At 39.1% G+C, this 19,257-nt stretch overlaps 1 protein-coding gene across 1 annotated transcript in view; it reads right to left on the bottom strand.

Annotated features, from left to right (window-relative positions):
• pou6f2 (POU class 6 homeobox 2) overlaps window positions 1-15,205 on the bottom strand; it is a 68,764-nt gene extending 53,559 nt beyond the window's left edge. The window contains exon 1 of the mRNA XM_034862376.1: window positions 14,869-15,205. Within this exon, the coding sequence (XP_034718267.1) occupies window positions 14,869-15,034 (166 nt within the window). The 5' untranslated portion in view covers window positions 15,035-15,205. The remainder of the gene's footprint in view (window positions 1-14,868) is intronic.
• Between the last annotated feature and the right edge of the window lie 4,052 nt (window positions 15,206-19,257).

Below are 19,257 nucleotides of genomic sequence, written 5' to 3'. Positions count from 1 at the left end.
CTGCTTTGACCCTCACCCTTTAACCTCAATGATGCCTCACTGTTGACACAAAGACGTGCTGAGTGCAAAGACAAGTAAATCTTGCAGAAAAAACTGTAAGAAAGATGTCTATCACCAAACGGACTGTCCAGAAGAAAATTACCCACTGACTAAAAATGTAGTATTTATGTATTCATGTGAGTATTCATGTAAAAGAACAGAAAACTAAATGCTGGGAGTATTTGTGTGAAGGGCAGATCTTACTACAGCAAGAATGTACAAAACACTTGAACTAAACCAATAGCCTTGTGAACTTGGAAAAATATCTAATAGTGGTAAAAAAAAACATCAACTTAACTTCAGAATGGTTCCGGGGATAAATGTCTTTTGTAATAAGTTTGTGAACTACTGTATGTGCTATTATGAATGAAAAAGGACTGGCAGGCTGTCAATACAGTGGATAACATCTTGTCACTGATTCATCTCACTCAGGTGTGTCAATAACAACTTCAGGCCTTTTCTTGAAGCCAACTGCCATGTTTTACAACACTTGCCTTAACCTGAGTGAACAAAGCTGTCCCTGATCAAAGTAGTTAAGCTTTTTCTTTGGGTCATGTTTATTACGTTGTCTCAATCTGTGTATGTTTTCCTTATTTTGGGGTCAAGCTGCCACCAAGATTCAATATCTTCTTCCTTATATGTTTTGCTCTGATTGAGTTTTGAGTGTGAGTTAAGGCACACAATTTCTTTGTATGTTAAGAACATTGATTTTTTTTTCTGAAAAGCCTCACAAATTAGTTTTAAGGCCTCAAAAACTTATTTTCCGAATCAGCCTTACTAGGTGTCACTGGGTTGTACATGAACACATCATTTTATTTCACCAGAGAGATTTGTGTAATTTTTAGCGTTCAAACCGCAAAGCAGTAGAACCGTGAGCTGGAATGAGCTAGAAACATGAAACTAGGGGGAATAACTGGATATGGTGTGCATGTGCTTCTACAGAAATATGAACCCAATTGGCCACATTGTGGCGCTGTAATTAAGGATTCAAAATGTAAACTTTGAAAGGCAAAACAAACTGCAAGTTATGGCGCGCAAATCAGGCTATTAATGACTAAATGTTTTTCCAATCAACACAAAACTTCCAGGAAATGTCTACGTAATGACCTCACACATACACTGCATGTCTCAATCATATTGACCACTAGGCGGCGCTTTAAATGCGCAATAACTGGACTTGGAATAACACAAATCAAGGTTTGAGCTTGGAATCGCAGCTTGCGGCTTTATTAGCAATTGTTTTGGTGTTGGTCATCTGCTTTTCTCAAATTGCCGGGAGCTGGACTGAGCTACATATCACACTGAATTGAAAATAAATATTTTTGACAAATCAGTTGAGGACATTTTAAACAAAGTGTAATCGTTACAAAGCTGGCAGGATATGTTTTATGACGACGCTGGACCACGTGAAATTACTTTAAAGTTGCTATTGGGGAAAAAGGCCCAAACTTGCAAATTGCCGCTTGCGGCTGTTTTTTTTACTGGTTTTAATGGTTTCACTGGTTTGTAGTGGGCGGGGCTCAACTGGAAAAACGGGTTGTTGTGTACTTTCATGCACCGATCAGGAACAAGCAACTTTTGATTTAAAATTTGGTAATAGCGGGTGGGTGGTTTGCTTGTGTTGCAGGGTACATTTTTGAGTGGGATTCTGCTAACAAATACTTTGCAAGACTGTTTTTTTAAAATTAAAAGTAAACTGAATGACGCTTATTTATGTAGAGTTATTAAACTGGACATGAGGTGAATAAATCTATTTTATTCAATTATCAAAAAAATTAAATAAAACATAAGCACACTTCTCCTTTTTGATTAAAATTTGAAATGTAAAGGCCTTATTAAGTACACATAAGTGCCCGGAACTACTATTATATTTATTGTTAGTTGCTTGCTTTGCCTTCATGTAAAGTGTCCTTGGGTACATTGTGAGACCCTATAAAAGTCCAAGCAATTTTTGTTATTATTGTCATAATGTAATTTACAAGCCCAATAAAATTGGCAAATTTATTTTAAAAACACCAATGTGATAATGTTACAAAAAGGTTTTGAAGGTATGATACACAAACACAAGAAGATCTTTTTACATGGACTATCTCCTTCAAACATCAGCTCTTCTCTGCAATAAAATGGATTTTGTGAATGATGAAGTCTAGCCAACATGGAAGTGGGTTGAAGGCCACACAACCTCATTAAACCGCACAATTTTGGCACTGAATACAACAAATGTAATCACATTTCCACTGTAAGATCGATTTATTAAATGGAATATTGTAGCTTTTCAATAAAGAATAAAGCACTGATATATTTTTATTCATGAACAGAGTGAATAGGCTTGTTCTTGTTCCACATACAGAGCATGCAGTCCTCTAGTCCTTTTCTAAACGCTTCATAAAAAGCGGACGATTGAATAGCCTTGCCAGGAAGATCTCATTGCTTGTCAAGTATGTTTATGCATTACAGTTTAAACTCCCCTCCGCCAACTAAAATCATTTCATCTTTACATAAAATCCAAATAATTGGTGAATGGTATGACCTAACAAACCGCAAGCATTTGATGTCTGATGTGAAAGCCCAAGGGGGGGCCTGCTTTTCTAGCTGGTTTCTACCTCTGGCTGGCTGGCCGGCCATGCTTCTCGATGAAGGGCCGCGTCCTCTCGCTTATCAACCACGCAACACAGGGGATATTTTGACAAGCCAGTCTCTTTTCACCAATTATTTCACCCATTAGGGATCATGTTGTGTGCAACCCCACCCTGCACACTCAGTATCTGGAATTAAGATCAATCTGGACTTACAGGAAATACTCTGTGGCTGTCAACATGACTTTTAGAGTCAACATAAAGCGACAGATAAAGTACAATATCATCATGATTTGCTGTATAATTTCACATTTATTTTTGAAGGGGGGAATATTATGAAGCCATATTTGTTTTAGTGGATTTCATTATCGGTCGAAGCAGTTAAGTCTCACTTTGGATGAAATTTGGATCAAATTAAAGTAATGTTTTTCAGTCTGATTTTCATTAACAGCAACTTTTCATCTCAAAGGCAATTTTCTAAATGCTTCTGCTGCACTGTGATAACATAAAATAAACAAGCAGTGATACTGAACAACTTTTGCACCATTGAATTATCTGTTTATCATAATAACAAAGCCAATTGGCTAAATGAACATATTCAGCTGTAGTAAAAGAATGAGACTCATACCATCATCAATAGGCTCCAAACGGTAAGACTCATGACTGTAGTTAAGATATTAATTGTGAATAATGTATTCTATCTGATAAAGCGTGTGGGAGACTTACTGAATAACGATTCCTTGATGCCTTCATTTCACAATAAGTTAGAAAGCTTCATCCCCTTGCAAATATCAGTAGCGTTAACACGTTTATCGCAGGGGAAAAAAAATCGATAATAAATAAATACACATGCACATCTTCCCCCAAAGGATTTGTGTAATTTCTTTAACTAAATTAAATAGCTGACAGAAGAAATGCCAAGGGAGTCAGTCTTCAATTCTTTTTTATTACTAGAATCTTTGTACATGTTTTTCTTTTCTTTTCTTTACAAAAAATCTTCTTATCCAATGTGTGAATGACTCTTAAATAGATTTCCAGATGGAGATTAATACAATAAACATGGGAAAAAGAGAAAATATCTCGATCAAACCTTTACTAAAAAGAAAGTCCTTTGATGCCGTGATTACACGCAGGTTACACAATGAGTAAAATGGAATGAATGGATGTATTGATGTGAAGAGAGATGAAAGTAGAGGCCAAATGGATAAAAGAACAGGCGATGCACATTCAATATAGCTTTACATTTATCTGGGACATTCAGGCTTCATCTTCCTGAGCAGTTTAACTGTCATTCTAACAGAACAAGTGGCCTTACATGTACACATATTCAAGTTTTCCCATAGTCTTAACCTAAAGAGGATGAATTAATTTAATTTCATGAATTAAAGTCTTATAAATTCCAAACTCATAATGAGATGAAATTTAGAGTGAAAATGCCTTTTTATGTAAGTGAAATAATAAAATGTATTACAGGGAACCGACTGCAATTTTGATGTGACTTGTGTCATGGAAATATTGCCAATATCCACCACTATATAAATTCTCTTTCATTGATCCGCAAAGTGGCCACTGGAGAGCGACTTTCAATGCCACAGAAGGCAGAAGGTCTCTCTGTGCTGTTTGTGTGTTGGGTGGTTGGAGGCAAAGAGCCATATTTATTTGACTTCGTTCAGCCTGTCTTAATGCAGGGTGCCCCAAGGACTACACCACAAAACAATTAGTCTGGATTCATAAAGCAATCAGCATGCCACCTTGTCTAATGCAACCGCTTCATACATTGACAGTCTGAATAAAATGGGTGTTATTGAAAGCTTTGTGTTCATGTTAGCTTTCGCCTCAAAGCATTCATGAATCAATTTTGCCCATAAAAGAAGCTTTAACACTTAAGCTATTTTAGTGGAAATGCATTATGTAAGTTGTCAAATGTACGAGAGAGGCCTCGTAACGATTCAGGCTATTGAGAATGAACAGCCAACCCCCATTTTTATAATGGTCCTTTTGAAAATATCTGGCTGAGTGCATGTGTTTGCTATTAAGATGGTGTCAATCATTTTGCCACTGAAATCTAATCCATGGATAATAATTTCACATGTGCAAACACATTTAAAAAGATTTAAGATTATAAAATGATTACATTTCTAATTGTTATGATAAACTGAATTATTGAAGCAGAGATAATTATAGCACAAAAACATGCAAAACAGCAATATGATTTTCATTATTGTATGTGTGTTGCGCTGCTGATTCAGAGCCTTTGTTGGACGGCGATCCGTGAGCTGTTGAAGCGTAAAGGATAGGCCCAGACGAACAAGCCACATCATACACAGGCTTTAATTCCATCAATACACAACCAATTGTCCCAGATTGTTTGACCATTGATTTTGTTAATACCGCTTGAAAAGTTGATGTTGCATTGCGGAGAGACAAAGAAATGTAGAGCAACAGCTCATTTCACTTTAATTTTTCTGTCTAAAGTGGCCCGGAGTAAACTCCAAAAAGTACTGCTACATATAAGGCATTGCACTATAAGGAAGAGAGCAGCCTATGTCAGTCTTGGCTTTATAGAGATTTACTTAACTCCTTGTAGAATGCAGGAGGGCCAAAATCACCAGTGATTTAGATCAGTGTTTCATTATTCCCACCAAAGCCCTTAACAATAACACAGGGCATAATCTGCTGCCAATAACTCCAGGTGCTCTTAGTCAGATGGCTCCCTCTGGACGAGCAGGGAAGTAATACTCTGTTTAGAGGCTGGGGTGGAGAAGCTGCTAAGGATAGGTCAATAGTGTTTCTGGGGAAGGAAAATCACCAGAGACAGACTTTTGACTTGCTGCATGAAACACTATTAGCTAAATTATGGCTACTGCTGCTGCTAGGAGAGCTGTCATTTACTTAATTAAGAGCCCAGCAAAGGGCAAGAGGATGAAGAGGCCACAACACTCTCTCTGGGCCTTTAACATTAAATTCCTCATTGTGCAAGGGTGGAGACCTTATGGGGGAGAAAAAAAATCTATCTCATTCATTATTCTGGCACAAAGTGGAATTATGGAGTTAAGGAATTACATAGGAGGTGGTGCCGTGGAGTGTGCCAAACAGAAAGGATTTTACACCTCAGTAGTTCTGTGACTACTTCTGAGGTGATTGTTAAGCCACAATCAGCGGAGGGAAGACTCGACGACAGAAGAAGCAGCACAGGCACAGAGAAAATGGATGCAACGGTGTAATAGATGTCTCCACTGACTGGAGGTTTGAAATGTAAACATAAAATAGTACACTTGAGGTTGTAGGAGTAAGCCCCCAGTTTCTGATGAATGGATGGAGAATCTGCATGTAAACGATGCTTAAAGCAGTAAGGACCCTGTGCTCCAACAGTTATGCTCTCACTCGTGGCCTCAGGTCTCCACCAAAAGGCTCTTTGACATGAGAGTGCTCTGCTTCAGCTCTTACCTGTCTCTCCATGCTGGAGTGGAGATGGAAGCAGCACAAGCACAAGAGGGACCAGGGGGAGGTAAATTGGTGAGAAAAGGGAATGCCCATTTCAAAGGTCAAGAAGGAAAGATGGTGTGATGAAGAGTGGAGGATGGAGAAGGAAAAAGGAAGGGGAGGGGAGAAGAGGGATTTTGTGTTGTATCTTCACGGGGACTTGGGACACTTTGCACATGAGCACATCTGTTATGGAGCGTCCTCCTCATTCCCAAAGCAATGTCAACCTGATTAGCTCAGGGTTGAAAGAGGCAAATAACAATCTAAATTATTGTTCATCCTTTTATAGCCATCAGCGAAGGCGAGAGACTGAGATGAAGACTAGCTTTAGAGAGCTGTAAGCCTTTTAGGAGATGCCTGCTTCACTATTGCTCCTCCTCCTAAATTACTTAAATGATATTTGCTGTAAATAGGATTCTGCTGCCGGCAGCCTGCAACCCTGTGCTGAATAAAGCCTATCCTCTCACTCTGTGTCATATATCTTTGTTCATACTTTGTCTGTTTAGAAACCCAAGGCTCTTATGACTAGAGTTGAAATGATTATCATTTTGATGCATAAAAAATTCATCTAATTTGATAATCAATTTAGTTCATTTTCAAAAATAAAAAATTCAGTTAAAAAATCGTGGTGCTACCTACTCCACAATCTGTTTTATATCATGTACAATTAAATATATTTTGGGTTTTGGACAGATCAGACATGCCATCACCTTGTTTTGTTTGGGAATGTTCAGTATTTTATGTTTTGGTTTTATGGACCAAACTTTTAATTGATTATTCAAGATAAATAATCAGCAGATTCATCATTAATGGAAATAATCTACAGTTGCCCCTATTCAATAAAAGAAAGAAGAACAAAATCTAACTGCACAAAGCTTCATAATAACAAACTCTAATTGAAACGCTTGGTCAATTAGTCCATTAGTTGATCGGCAGAAGGTTAATCAAGACATTTTTCCAATCAGAAAATTATTTAAGTTATTTATTACGCCAAAATGTACTGGTTACAGCTTAATTATGAGGATATGTAGGGTTTTTTTCAGATTTACATCATTGCAAATAAAAAATATTTTTGTTTTGTAAAAATATCACCTCGGGCTAACATTTAATAGAATGAATCTTTAATGAAAAATATAATTAAGAGATAATATTGTTATTAAAAAAATACTTAGTTGCAGTTGACCTTCAAACTTGCATTTTCAAACTGAAATCACTTTAATAAACAGCCTCTTTTTGAATTTGTGTCCATTCTGCACTGCATCTGGTCCAATGCAGGACATTAAGAAGTAGCCAGTGGGGTGTGAGTGCAGTCCAGGGCGGAGTGTGTGAGTGTGTGTGTGTGTGTGTGTGTGTGTGTGTGTGTGTGTGTGCGTGAGGGGCCAGACACCCACATGTCATGCCTGACACATCAGCCTGCTCCCCCCAGGCTATCGGGCACTAATGTTGCCTATGTCCCACTTTCTCCCCTTGCCCCTCCTCACCCGTTCCTTCCGTCATAGAGGTATTATAACAATGGATCACACCAGCACTGCAACACACAATCACTATAGCATAACACCAGGTGCTACAAACTGTACAAGACTATATCTTACCTCCACTGGTCCTGAGCTAAACAGAGTTTATCTAGAATTAAGTTTATCTAAGTCTTGTTTTAGTTTTTACTTTATTCCCAAGTTGCTGTGATATTTACAGAGCTGAGTGGATAAAGGTGGAAACAAGCACATAATTATGTAGCTAAAAGAACTAACCCAACCCAACCCATCACACCCCACCCCTTCCAGTGCATTATTCTGGTGGAGCAGACAAATAGTGGGAGGAGGGACATCTGGAAATAGTATTGCTTTGAAGCCCATAACTCTATTCTGGAGAAAAGAATCATCACAGTGTTATTCCACATCCTCAGATATAAAGGGAAAAAAACATAATAACTTCTCGATAGCCTGGATCTCCACTGCCCTATACTAGCTCTCCCCCCCTCCGCCCGCCCACAACCCTGCCTCATCCACCATACACCCACTACTCCTGCCTCAATCTTTGGTTTCAAAGGAAGCGAATCAGCCAGAAGGACAGAAGGTTATGCATTAGTACTGGTCATTGCTCAAAGAGCGAGCGTTATAAATAATAAAGGCTTGTGAAGGACACAAGGGCTGTGGGATGCATTTTTGGTTCACGCCACACAAGTCAAAGACAAGATTGTAATTTCTATTCCGAAAATGTGACCCTTGCAGCTTCAATTACATCTCAACAACACCAACCGTGTCCGTACCAGGAGATGTGATGCCTCTTTGTTAGCTCTACATGAAAGGCTTATTGATATTGGTTATGGAGCACATGCTACACAACATAGGTTCTGCTGAAAATGATTTTCCAACTTAAAGACAGTGTATAACTAAAATAAATGCATATTGAAATTCAATTTATTTTCCCCACAGCTATCCACGTACAGGACTTGTAATGTGCTTTTGTTTGTTTTGTTTTGTTTGTTTCTACTCAAGGCAACAATAATCTTCTTGACTTTAACTACACAAACAGCAAGAAAAATTATATTGTCAGTTATTTTGAAGTTCTTTGTTTCGCTCAAAGTCATTTCTGCATAACCAAGCATCCGTGAAGCCAGATGACCTTTACTGCTGTTTGCATCAGGAACAAGAAGTCTGCCTTGTGCTCATCCTCCCTGTCCTCCATGCCGTGCCGTGATTGTGTTGCTGTAGCCATGGGCGTTGCGGGCACATTAGCAAATGTATTACACCTGCTTTATAGGCATGCATTAAGCTTGTTTTCAAGTTTGCGCGGAGAGCCTGAAATCCCCATAATGAGATCCACCTCCTGAGGAGAGACTTGTTCTCCCTCGATCTCCTTTATCCACTCTTATTTACTCAGTGTGGCCCATTCAGCACTGGGTTTGCGCCACTTTATTACTTAACCTCACCACACAACATTACGAAGCTCTTTGGATCAGTAAGCAGCCTATCCCACCATGCATCTTGCACACTAAGCTGATTACACAAAAATAATAAGAACCTGTGCCTCCAGCAGTTTATGTGTGCGTGTCTCTTTGTGTGTATATGTGTGTATGAATTTGGAAAGGCAAAAGAGAATTTTGCTCGAAAGACAGTAGTTTTATCCCATAGCTACATTACATAATAATACTATGAAATATGCACTAAGTATGTTAATATACAAAACAAATGTATTTTACTACTTTGAAATAAGAATACATTAAGCAAAATGGTAAGAAATCCAATCAAGTCAATCAAAGTCAAATTGTGATTTTTAAAGGCTACTGCAAATGTAAGTTGGAAATTACAAAAAACTGAAAATTGTCCAAAGATTTAATATTTTTCTCATATGTTTTCAAGGTATTCTTGAAGCTGTCCAACCACTGTCCATTAGTTTTTACTTTATCTAGCTATGAGCAGCTCCTTTCTTATGGGTAATTTGTAATAATGGTCAAAATATGTGATACTTCACTTCCCCTGTATTGTTTGGCTTGACTCGACTTAACTCACTTGTGGTACCAGGCGCTTTTCTCTAATTCCACTGCTGATGGTACCCCCTAAATGTGGGCCAGATTCTCATCTGATCGCCTTAGCGACAGCACGTAAAACTGTGTGACATCATCCTTAACGGAACACTCACTGGATCCTTTGGGAACAGAAGAATGTCTGCACTTTGTCAATTGTACTGCGGAGTGTCAAGCATAGTTTTGCAGGCTAGCGGATAAAATGATTGTGGTCGGTATTGATGGTTGCTTGGCTATCCAAAAATGGTTAACAAAACCTTTGCATTGTAAAATTGTTGGAAGCTACATTTCAGGAAAAACACTGCACCTTTTGTAAGGATGCAACTCTAAGTACTTTTCAAAATAAAGTCCTGTGTGTCTGACTAGTCCATGAATAGCAGATTAAATTAATTTTCGATTGCAAGTGAAGCCTAATAAACCTGGAAATACACAAGGCCAGGATTAACATTACAGCAGATGTGGATTGGTGTGGACTTTTTGTTCTGAATGACCTCCAATACCAGGAATCAATGAAATACTCTTCTGGGGAGGGGGATCTCTAGGTGACCTTTGTGAAAATGTTCCACCATTTTGGCAGAATCCAAATAAGTGCAGACCATTTCATGTGGACAGTAAGTGTATGAAATGAGTGCTCCTGTCATTCCAGCCTGGCTCCCTTTGACAGCATGATGATAGAAGCGTCACATCCTTGGGAGAGTAAATGCAAACTGACAAGAGATGAGCCTTTGGTTGCTGAATATAATACGGAATTGTGCTCTGAGTGTCTTATTATCTTGTCTGTTGATGTCTGAAAGGGGGAGATTTGCTTGAGAAGAGAAGACAGAAACTGTACGCATCCAACACCATTCCATCCTTAGAAAAAAAATTGCTTGCCCTACTAACCACAGCTTTCCCACCTAATGTCCACTTCTACTTGGAATAAATACAAGGCGGCAAGATGTTTGTGGTGCCTCGTAGCCCCTGTTAGCTGAAGTGGAAGACTATTTGCACAGGCAAGCTTTTAGGAGGAGCACGACCCTTTCACCACTGCAGTAAGCATGTGGTGGGTGTGGAAGGTGGACAATTTACTGTAGACAAACATGACCGCTGCTGTCATTGTCTCCAACTTGTTCTCCTTCTCACACTAGCACAAAATCTTATACATAGTATTAGGGGACTAAAACTGAAGTCATACATCAACTCTGCAGGAAAGGAAAGTTGTGGTTTATCCTCTAGATATAAAAACACATCCAGTATATGGCACATGTAACCGCAGCACAAAGTAAATATGCAGCAATATCTAACATTAAATTATGATTCAAGTCTACTCAATAAGAGTATAATAACGTGTATGGAAAGAGCTCTGCTGTATACTTTCTGGGAGTATTTAACTAATTAGCCATAGGTGGACCTAAGCAGAAGACTTACAGGCTATACTTGCAACTTTGTCAATCATTCCTCTTTGTATGCAAGTATGTGTGTAATACAAGAAAACTACTCTGAAACTTAGTGAACACGTGTTTAGTTCTTACTGCATTTAGGATAATTTGTGTTCTGTCTTTACCATAGACACAGCAATACTTGAATTGTAGGGGAGCAAATTCAGTCTTAAAGGAACCCTGACACATGTATTTTGTTATTTTGTGGTAATGTCTGAAGTTCTACTATGGACTCTGTAACATTTTTTGTGGAACAAATACCTTGGTTATCTTGTTTCAAGCTATTCCAGCATTGTATACAAAGCCTGCAAGAAGACTCAGCCCGATTTGTGCCAGTTCTCATTAATAATCAACGAGCTAAGCTGCTTGACTCTGATTGGGTAACAGCTAGCCAATGAGAGCCTGGCTATCAGTATCCTTTACCCGGCGCAACTGGGAGAGTTAATGAATATTAATGAGCTCAGGCAACATGACATCAGACTGACCAGCTTTTGTAATTGGGCTGATTTCTCCTCTTATTTCTTTTCAGTGGCTAGAGCTGACAGAGGAGGGAACAGTTCAGCTTCACATTCACGACATAACACAAACACATACGGACCTAACATATTTTAAAAAATGCAAGTAAAAACGGTTTTGTGTGGCAGGGCACCTTTAACATGATTTGTATTTCCTAGAAACTATTAAGTGTGTGCTGTTATTCTGTGCATGGGATAAGAATGTTGGTTGGTGTGAAAGTCATAAAAAAAGGACTTTATCAGAGAGGTTATGCAAAAATAGTAGCCGTAAAACAGAACGTTTTCATTTTTCTATACTCTAAAACTGAGAAATCCAAAGTATTCTTGCTTCTTCACCACAATGAAAGTAAAAGGGGAATAATCTTAATGGCTGCACAGTTCAGAGCCACATAAAGAAAACCACTGAATAATGTAAGGCCTAGTTTAAAGGCTCAATGCCAGGTTGTTTTCATTATAGTGGCATTTATGTTGATATAGAACAGTGAGAATTGAAAACTTAATACAATATCCGTGCAAACGCGAGAGTTCAGTAAAAACACAAATACAAACAAATGGGGCTCAAATTACTACTTAAAATCCAACTCACGTACGGAACCAAACAATCCTAATTATTGTCTACATTTTTATAATCCTTTCTTTAGCTACTCAAAGGGGTCCAAATTCAGATGCATGAAGCATTTTGCATCTTAAAAATCAGGATAGCTTTTACTTTTATGGCCACACGAGTTACGCTCAATTGGTTTGAGAGAGGCTTCATAGACCCCACTCAACACATGATGGGTAATGTAATCCATCAAGTGGAGTTAAACATTAACATTTTTTAAATGTTCACTCAAAAACTTCTACTAGATACCAAACAAAACAAGGAGAATACCATCTAGACTGAGTAAAAAATGTGAGTGACCAATCACTTTCACTAAACCTTTCCCTTCTGTCTGGTAGAAAGATGCACGCACGCACACACACACACACACACACACACACACTTTTTCTTCCCTCCTATCTCCCCCAGCAAAAGACACAGTGCCACATCTCCTCATCGGTCCCTGCCTTTTTCTCTGACAAGTCATGTGGGCAGCGCTTCCCAAACCAAACCTGCCCCTGGCACAGCCCAGGGCCCTCTGCCACTGGGCAGAGAGAAACCATCCCCCCAAACAATCCCACTGGAGAGGCTCTGACAAGCCATCAGACAGGGCATCAGCATCATGCACAAAAAAGACACACATAAAAATCTTAATCTTATAGTTTAAGAAATACAATACAGCAATACGTTACATGCACGTTTTTCTTAAGACATTTCTCATTGACCAAAACGGATTAGTAATGTCAAACCAAAATAGCTTCAAATATAAACAAATAGTAAAGCATTTAACAACGATTAAGGGTATATGCATGTGAGAAAAAGCAGCAAAAGTAGCAAGTGAGCAGCAGGAGAGGAGTCAGATAGAGACTGATCAGAAACGAAGAAAGAGGGAGAGACTTGATGCTTATTAAACCAAATTAGAACACTTCAGAGAAAAATCCTGCAGTACACAGTCCTTGTTTAGAAGTCTCTTGCCTCGGGTTATTCTTGAAAAAAAGATTTAAAGGACAGCTGAAATCTCACTGATTAGATTTGGCTATCTCTCCTCCAAATTTGTATTTTATTTTGTTCACAAATGTATATAGGCACTATACGCTCTGTCACTTCCCAGGACACAAACACACACACAAACACACAAACACACACACACACACACACACACACACACACACACACACACACACACACACACACACACACACACACACACACACACACACACACACACACACACACACACACACACACACAGTCTAAAAAAAGGCACTGCAGTATAAATGTATAACCAGCAATAAAAACAATAATATGCCAGAATCTCACGCACATGCACACTAAGACATACACACACACTAATAAACACACGGTTTAACTTTTAGAAATGCAAAAACAGACAAACAGACCACCACAAGCAGACAGACACACATTTTAGACAAGATAGTTTGTCTAAATATACAAAAAAAAAAAGTCTAAAGCCATTAGAGAGCAGTGTTGTCACCTTGCATCCACATAAAAAACAAATACTATAATAAAAGTATTAATAATTATTATTATTATAGTAACAATAAAACTTAACAAGTCTTCCAAATTTGTTTTGCAGACTATTTAAATTGGTCTCTTTAAAGAAGCTTTCTACTGAAATTAAGCAAATAAAAACAAAGTCTTGGAATCTATTTGTTTAGTGTGGATGGATATATTTCACACAAACTAAGGATGAGAGCACACAATTTCTTTGAAATTAAATATATATATTCAAGTTTAAATTCTGTAGCTGTAGAAAAATCACTTCAATTTGGTATAATTACAAATATTCAGTTTGTAATTATTTCTAATTCTAATGATTATAAAATCTCTCTAATGAAGGTGTTCCGAGGAAAAAAAACTTACAGCTACATAACCTCTCCCATTGCATGAAATAATTAGAAAAATTGCTAAAATGGTAATTTATATCATAATGCCTAATGCTTTATAATGAGGTCCAGGGATTGAATTAGTCCACGTGATTGAAACACCTCATAATAAAAATATACACTGACACTGATTAAGACACAATCAAAATAGAGTGTGAAGGATTAATTAACTGCACAAATAATGAGGCATACTGATATAAAATTGGGTAATTCTGAGGATCATTTGCAACTGAAGATTCCAAAAGACTAAAAATTACTGAATAAACTGAAATTAAATAACTGTAAAAAGAGAAGTCTCTGTAATAGTCTAGAAATAATGTTATAGCTGATGTGCTAAGGATAAATATATATGACAGAAAGAAGGGGTTTAAATTTCACTCAGCAGAAAGTTATTAGTTATCTGCATAAGTTGCGATTAATTATAACATTGTAACAAATACAACATTTACAAAAGGATGACGAAGGTGGGGTTAAAGCAAAAATCCTGACCAGTTAAATCAGATTTTTAAGGGTCAGTAACACTTTTAAATACATTTTCTATAAAGAAAGTCATGCAAAGATGCTAAAGGAACAAAATGAGCCACTAGTGCTTTTGTTAACACAAAATTACATAAAATACAATTTCCCCAAAAGACATCTAAGCTTTATGAGGGCCGAACATTAACTTGGTCATTGGTCTTAAACTAAGTTTGCTGCCTGACACTGCTGGCACCTGTCCCAGCACTGAATACCCCTCTATTCTCACCTCACCGCTGCCGGAACCAGACCTCAGCAAGCAGCTTTATAAAGGTCAAGGGACAAACAGGAGGCGTGAGCCGACTTACCGTACAGCTTGTTGGGAGTGCCTTCTCTGTCCGTGGCCTCGGAGGGCAGGAGCTCGTCGTTCAGATCGCTGTCTGGGGTGGCTGCTTTGTCGTCCGCCCGGAGTTCTGCCGCGCTCATGTCGCTGCGCAGGGAGAGCAGCGGCTTGCTCAGCTGCCCTGTAATCATCGGATCCTGGAGGGAGGAAGCCCAGGTGGGAAACAGGGAGGAGAAAAAAAAAAAGAGAAAACACCCCTGGTTAGATGTGCTTCAGCGTCTTACCCTCACCAGCTCCTTCTCTATGTCTCTACTCACTCTCTCTCTTCCCAGCTTCTCCTTTCTATCGCTCACTCATCACTCTCCCTCTTTCTCCTGCTCCCTCCCTCTCCAGCTCTCTCTTTTATCTGAGGCTGGTGCTACCCCGCTGATATTGTCGGCTGCTGCCTGGTGAAGAACTGTTACGGATCGCGTGGCATTACCATTATACCCTGCAGTCCTAAAACAGTGATACATCCATCTCCAAGGGCTCATTACTACCTGACATGTGCCTCATCTTCAGCGAACACTAAGTTGACAGCAGTCTACAAAGGAGGTCCATGGGCTGTGCGCTGATAAATAAATAAAAATGAATATAATTCTACATCTAAAAAGAAGATATGAGTGAAAATATACACCAGCGATTATATAAATTTTCACATAGTTGGGGACACAAAATGAGATCAAACGTGACATATTGCAGCAGAGTGTTAGGCAACTTGAACCTAAGGCCTGATTTAAACAAGAGATGCACTGATGTTCCCAAAATTTCCCCCCAATTATTCTCAATTTTTTGTCAGCACTTAGAAACACAAAATGACGAGAATCCACGTGACATGATTAGAGCATTATCCATCTGACCATCTTTGAATAGATTCAGCTAAGATAAAACTTGAACTACAAAAGAGCATGACATGCTTAAGAGCATTTTAACAATGCAATCAAAGGTGGAAATGCTTCCATCAGGACATTTTATCTTGAAGAAGATCCAGTCTACAGATATTTTTTCTGACTTTTACAAATATCAAAAGTTTAGTTTCTTAAGTAATTTCTCTTACCCAAACAAAGTTCCAGAAGAAAAGAGTAAAAAAGTATTCAGAAAGTCCAAATGTTGAAGTCAGTCAAACAGCAGCTAAAACATGCCACCACAGTGCAGAGACCAGCTAGTACATGCTTTCTACTGAACCACCAGCAACCATAGGTTCAAGCCTGAGGTTGCTGCCTAAGACAGGCACTGGAGATGTCACCTCCTCCCCCTTTCTCTCTCTCTCTCTCTCTCTCTCTCTACCTCACACACACACACACACACACACAAACACACACTCCCTCCCGCCTTCACTCTCTCTGTCTCTTACCCCTTGTGTCCTGTGACTGAAGAGCTCCTCAGACAGTGTTCACCCCACCTCAGGCTCTGAGACAGACACAAAGCAGCAGGACTAAGGCCCTTTCCTTATTTATGAATAAAGTCCAACCTAAATATATCTGAGCAAAGGACAGGTGACCAGGACATATAGGCACAGATAGGAAAAGAGAGGGTGAGTCTTATCTTGCCCCTGCACCAATCAACACCCCACCCCACCCCCACCACTTCTATCAGGGTGGTCAATGAGTTCCTACCCAGAGGGGCCTTTTTAATGCGCTCATCACGAGAATCAGTCCTCTTTGATATGACACATGATAATCTATGAAAATGTTAATCAATAGAAATAGTTTAAGCTGTCGTTAAAAAACGTAAGCTAGCTGGTCAATACTCATATCCCTGGTAACAATGTCACTAGTCATCGGGGCTTCATTTGTGGAGCACTTAAATGTGGGACACTGCGCATCAATGCACGTCTTTGCCCGCCGAGGTAAACACATTTTCCCCACTGTCTGAGCCTGGCCACACTCTGCATGCATTTGGGTCCACCCCCACCTCCTACCTCCTATCCTTTGAGTTTCATGATAGGTCCACTGGAGGGCAAAATTAATACCTAATTGAATCGTGCAGTCATCAAAATAATCAATAGTTTTTTATTATTTATTCTTCACAGTCTGTTGACTGTTTGAAGGCCCAGAGGGACAGGGCAGAGAACAGGCAGCACTGAAATTTCTACCGTTTCACAATGTAATTTTCACTGGGGCATGAGAGTTTGCAAGACCTATAAAAAATGAGAGCTGTGTTTTTTTGTTAGGATCTGAGGGGAAAAAATAAAGTAAAAATGGGAATCTTTGCCCCAGCAGCTACGATGAAAAATAGAATAAACAAACTACTGACACTTCAGAGAAGGGCAGGGTCCTTTCTGTCCATCCCTCCATCTATTTCCCTTTCTCCTTTTCTCCTTATTTCATCATATCAGGAGTGTGGCGGTACCTCTCTAATGCTGGCATTTCTCTTCCTGACAGACTCCAAACAAGTGCTGGGAATGAGATCAGAGCCCTAATCTTCCCCTGGCCTCTGAGGCTCGAGGATAAGGGGGCAACACATCTCTCACCATCTTAAGCAGTTGTTAATTACCTCATTTCAAAATAGTTTGCTTTGCCCATTTGCAAGCATGCCACCAGGTTGGGCTTGTTGATCAATTTAAGCTCAGGAAGTAATGTAATTACACATAATGGGATAACTGTAATCTTATTGTAAAAATTCGTAATAAAAGGTAATATTTAGAAATTACCATAAGAAATTACATTATTGATTCTAAGCTGTGGATGTGTAACGGATTAGCTTCATTTTTTAAAGTAACCCTCAGACCTCTGATTAAAGCAGTAATGTGAGTTTGACTGTGTGTGTGTGTGTGTGTGTATTTGTAAGAGAGTTGGTGTGAGCAGACATGAGGGCGGTTTGTCTCATTTCTTTTCTGTTCACTCAGTCTGGCCACAGCTCAGAAACAGGTTGCAGGAACAAGAAAAAGCACTTGATTCCCCCCCCCCCCCCCCCCCCCCCCCCCCCCCCCCCCCCCCCCACACACACACACACACACACACTGCCCCCCTGCCTACCGCTCACCCATACTCACCAAACCCCCCAGTGGCCAAATCATCAGTGGTTAGCAGATATCTATGCTAATAGCTAGTGGTCTTACCAGTGTGAGGGACACTGTGTGAGGGGTTTCAGCCAGCGACCGTCACACTCCAACAATTGAGCCTCCTCTGGTCATGGAACAGAAAGAAGAAAAAAACATCAATACTCATCATAATTGTCATAATATTGTTAGATCGTATTCATAGTAATCTCTCAGTGTTTCCTCTGTGTTGATTTTGTAGTGGCGGCCCGCCACGGCAACATTTCTGCCGCCACGGTATCAGAAAAAGGGCAGACGCACAATGTAGTCGCGATTGCCTTTTAAATGATCCTGCAGACATAATGGCTGTAATCAATTTGACAATAAGTAGAACTGTTCAGAGGTCATTGGGCCCGTCCAGTTTAACTCCAGATGCTGTTGTGTTATTGTCCAAACGTCTGCTATTACTATTAAACGAACAGCTCCACCAAAAACGTCACCGCGGTGGGCCCGTTCTGATTGGACGTTCAACATTAAACTAGTCAGTTCTGTCAGCTCATCGTCCTCATTTCAAACATCTGGAAACATTAAAACAGTAAGTGAGTCAGTGTATTATAATAAAAAGTGGAGAAAAAAATTGGCTTCCCTATGAAGATTTTCTTTTTAAATTTATTTTGTAGACCTTCTGTAGATGTCAAGTGACCTATAGTTCCCCTTAAAAAAATACCATTCAATCACAACTGAAAATATGCCCCATTGAATCGAGTGAATCGAGGTGAATTAATATATTAGTTTGTGTTGCAACAAAGTGTCAGTTCTGTTTCATATGTAAAACAATTGGCGGCGGGGCGTGGGGATGGGGAGGGTGGCTGTTGTTCGAACAGACCTGCCCCCACTGCTCAAAAACAATCCTAAAGGATATACTGTCTCTAATATTGATACAAGTATTCAACATGGACTGGTCAAACAATTGGAACAGTACAACAGAACTATAGCTGTGTTAGAAGTTAAAAGTTTGAATACAAAAAATTATGTATTTTACTTTTTGTACTAACAGGAAATCATGCAACATATTCACTGACAGAACTCTTACAGAAATGTAATATATAATATAGTGATTGGGCTTGTAGTTTTAGGGTGACAATAACAGCAAGGCCAAAGAACTAGCTGAAAACAGTAAAGTTGCATTCCAGTAGAGCTGCACCAATTCATTAATAAATCAATTGACAGAAAATGAATTAGCTACTATTTTGATAATCAATTTATAACTGTATATTTTACGCGGTGCCATCACACATTTGCTGGTTTTATCTTTTCAAAATTGAAGAATCAGATCCTTTTCTTTGTTGCACATGACAGTAAATTGAATATCTTTGGTTTTTGAACAGATGGTCA

Source organism: Etheostoma cragini, chromosome 22, assembly GCF_013103735.1.
Source record: "Etheostoma cragini isolate CJK2018 chromosome 22, CSU_Ecrag_1.0, whole genome shotgun sequence".
Taxonomy (NCBI): domain Eukaryota; kingdom Metazoa; phylum Chordata; class Actinopteri; order Perciformes; family Percidae; genus Etheostoma; species Etheostoma cragini.
This window is presented reverse-complemented; position numbering and strand designations above follow the sequence as displayed.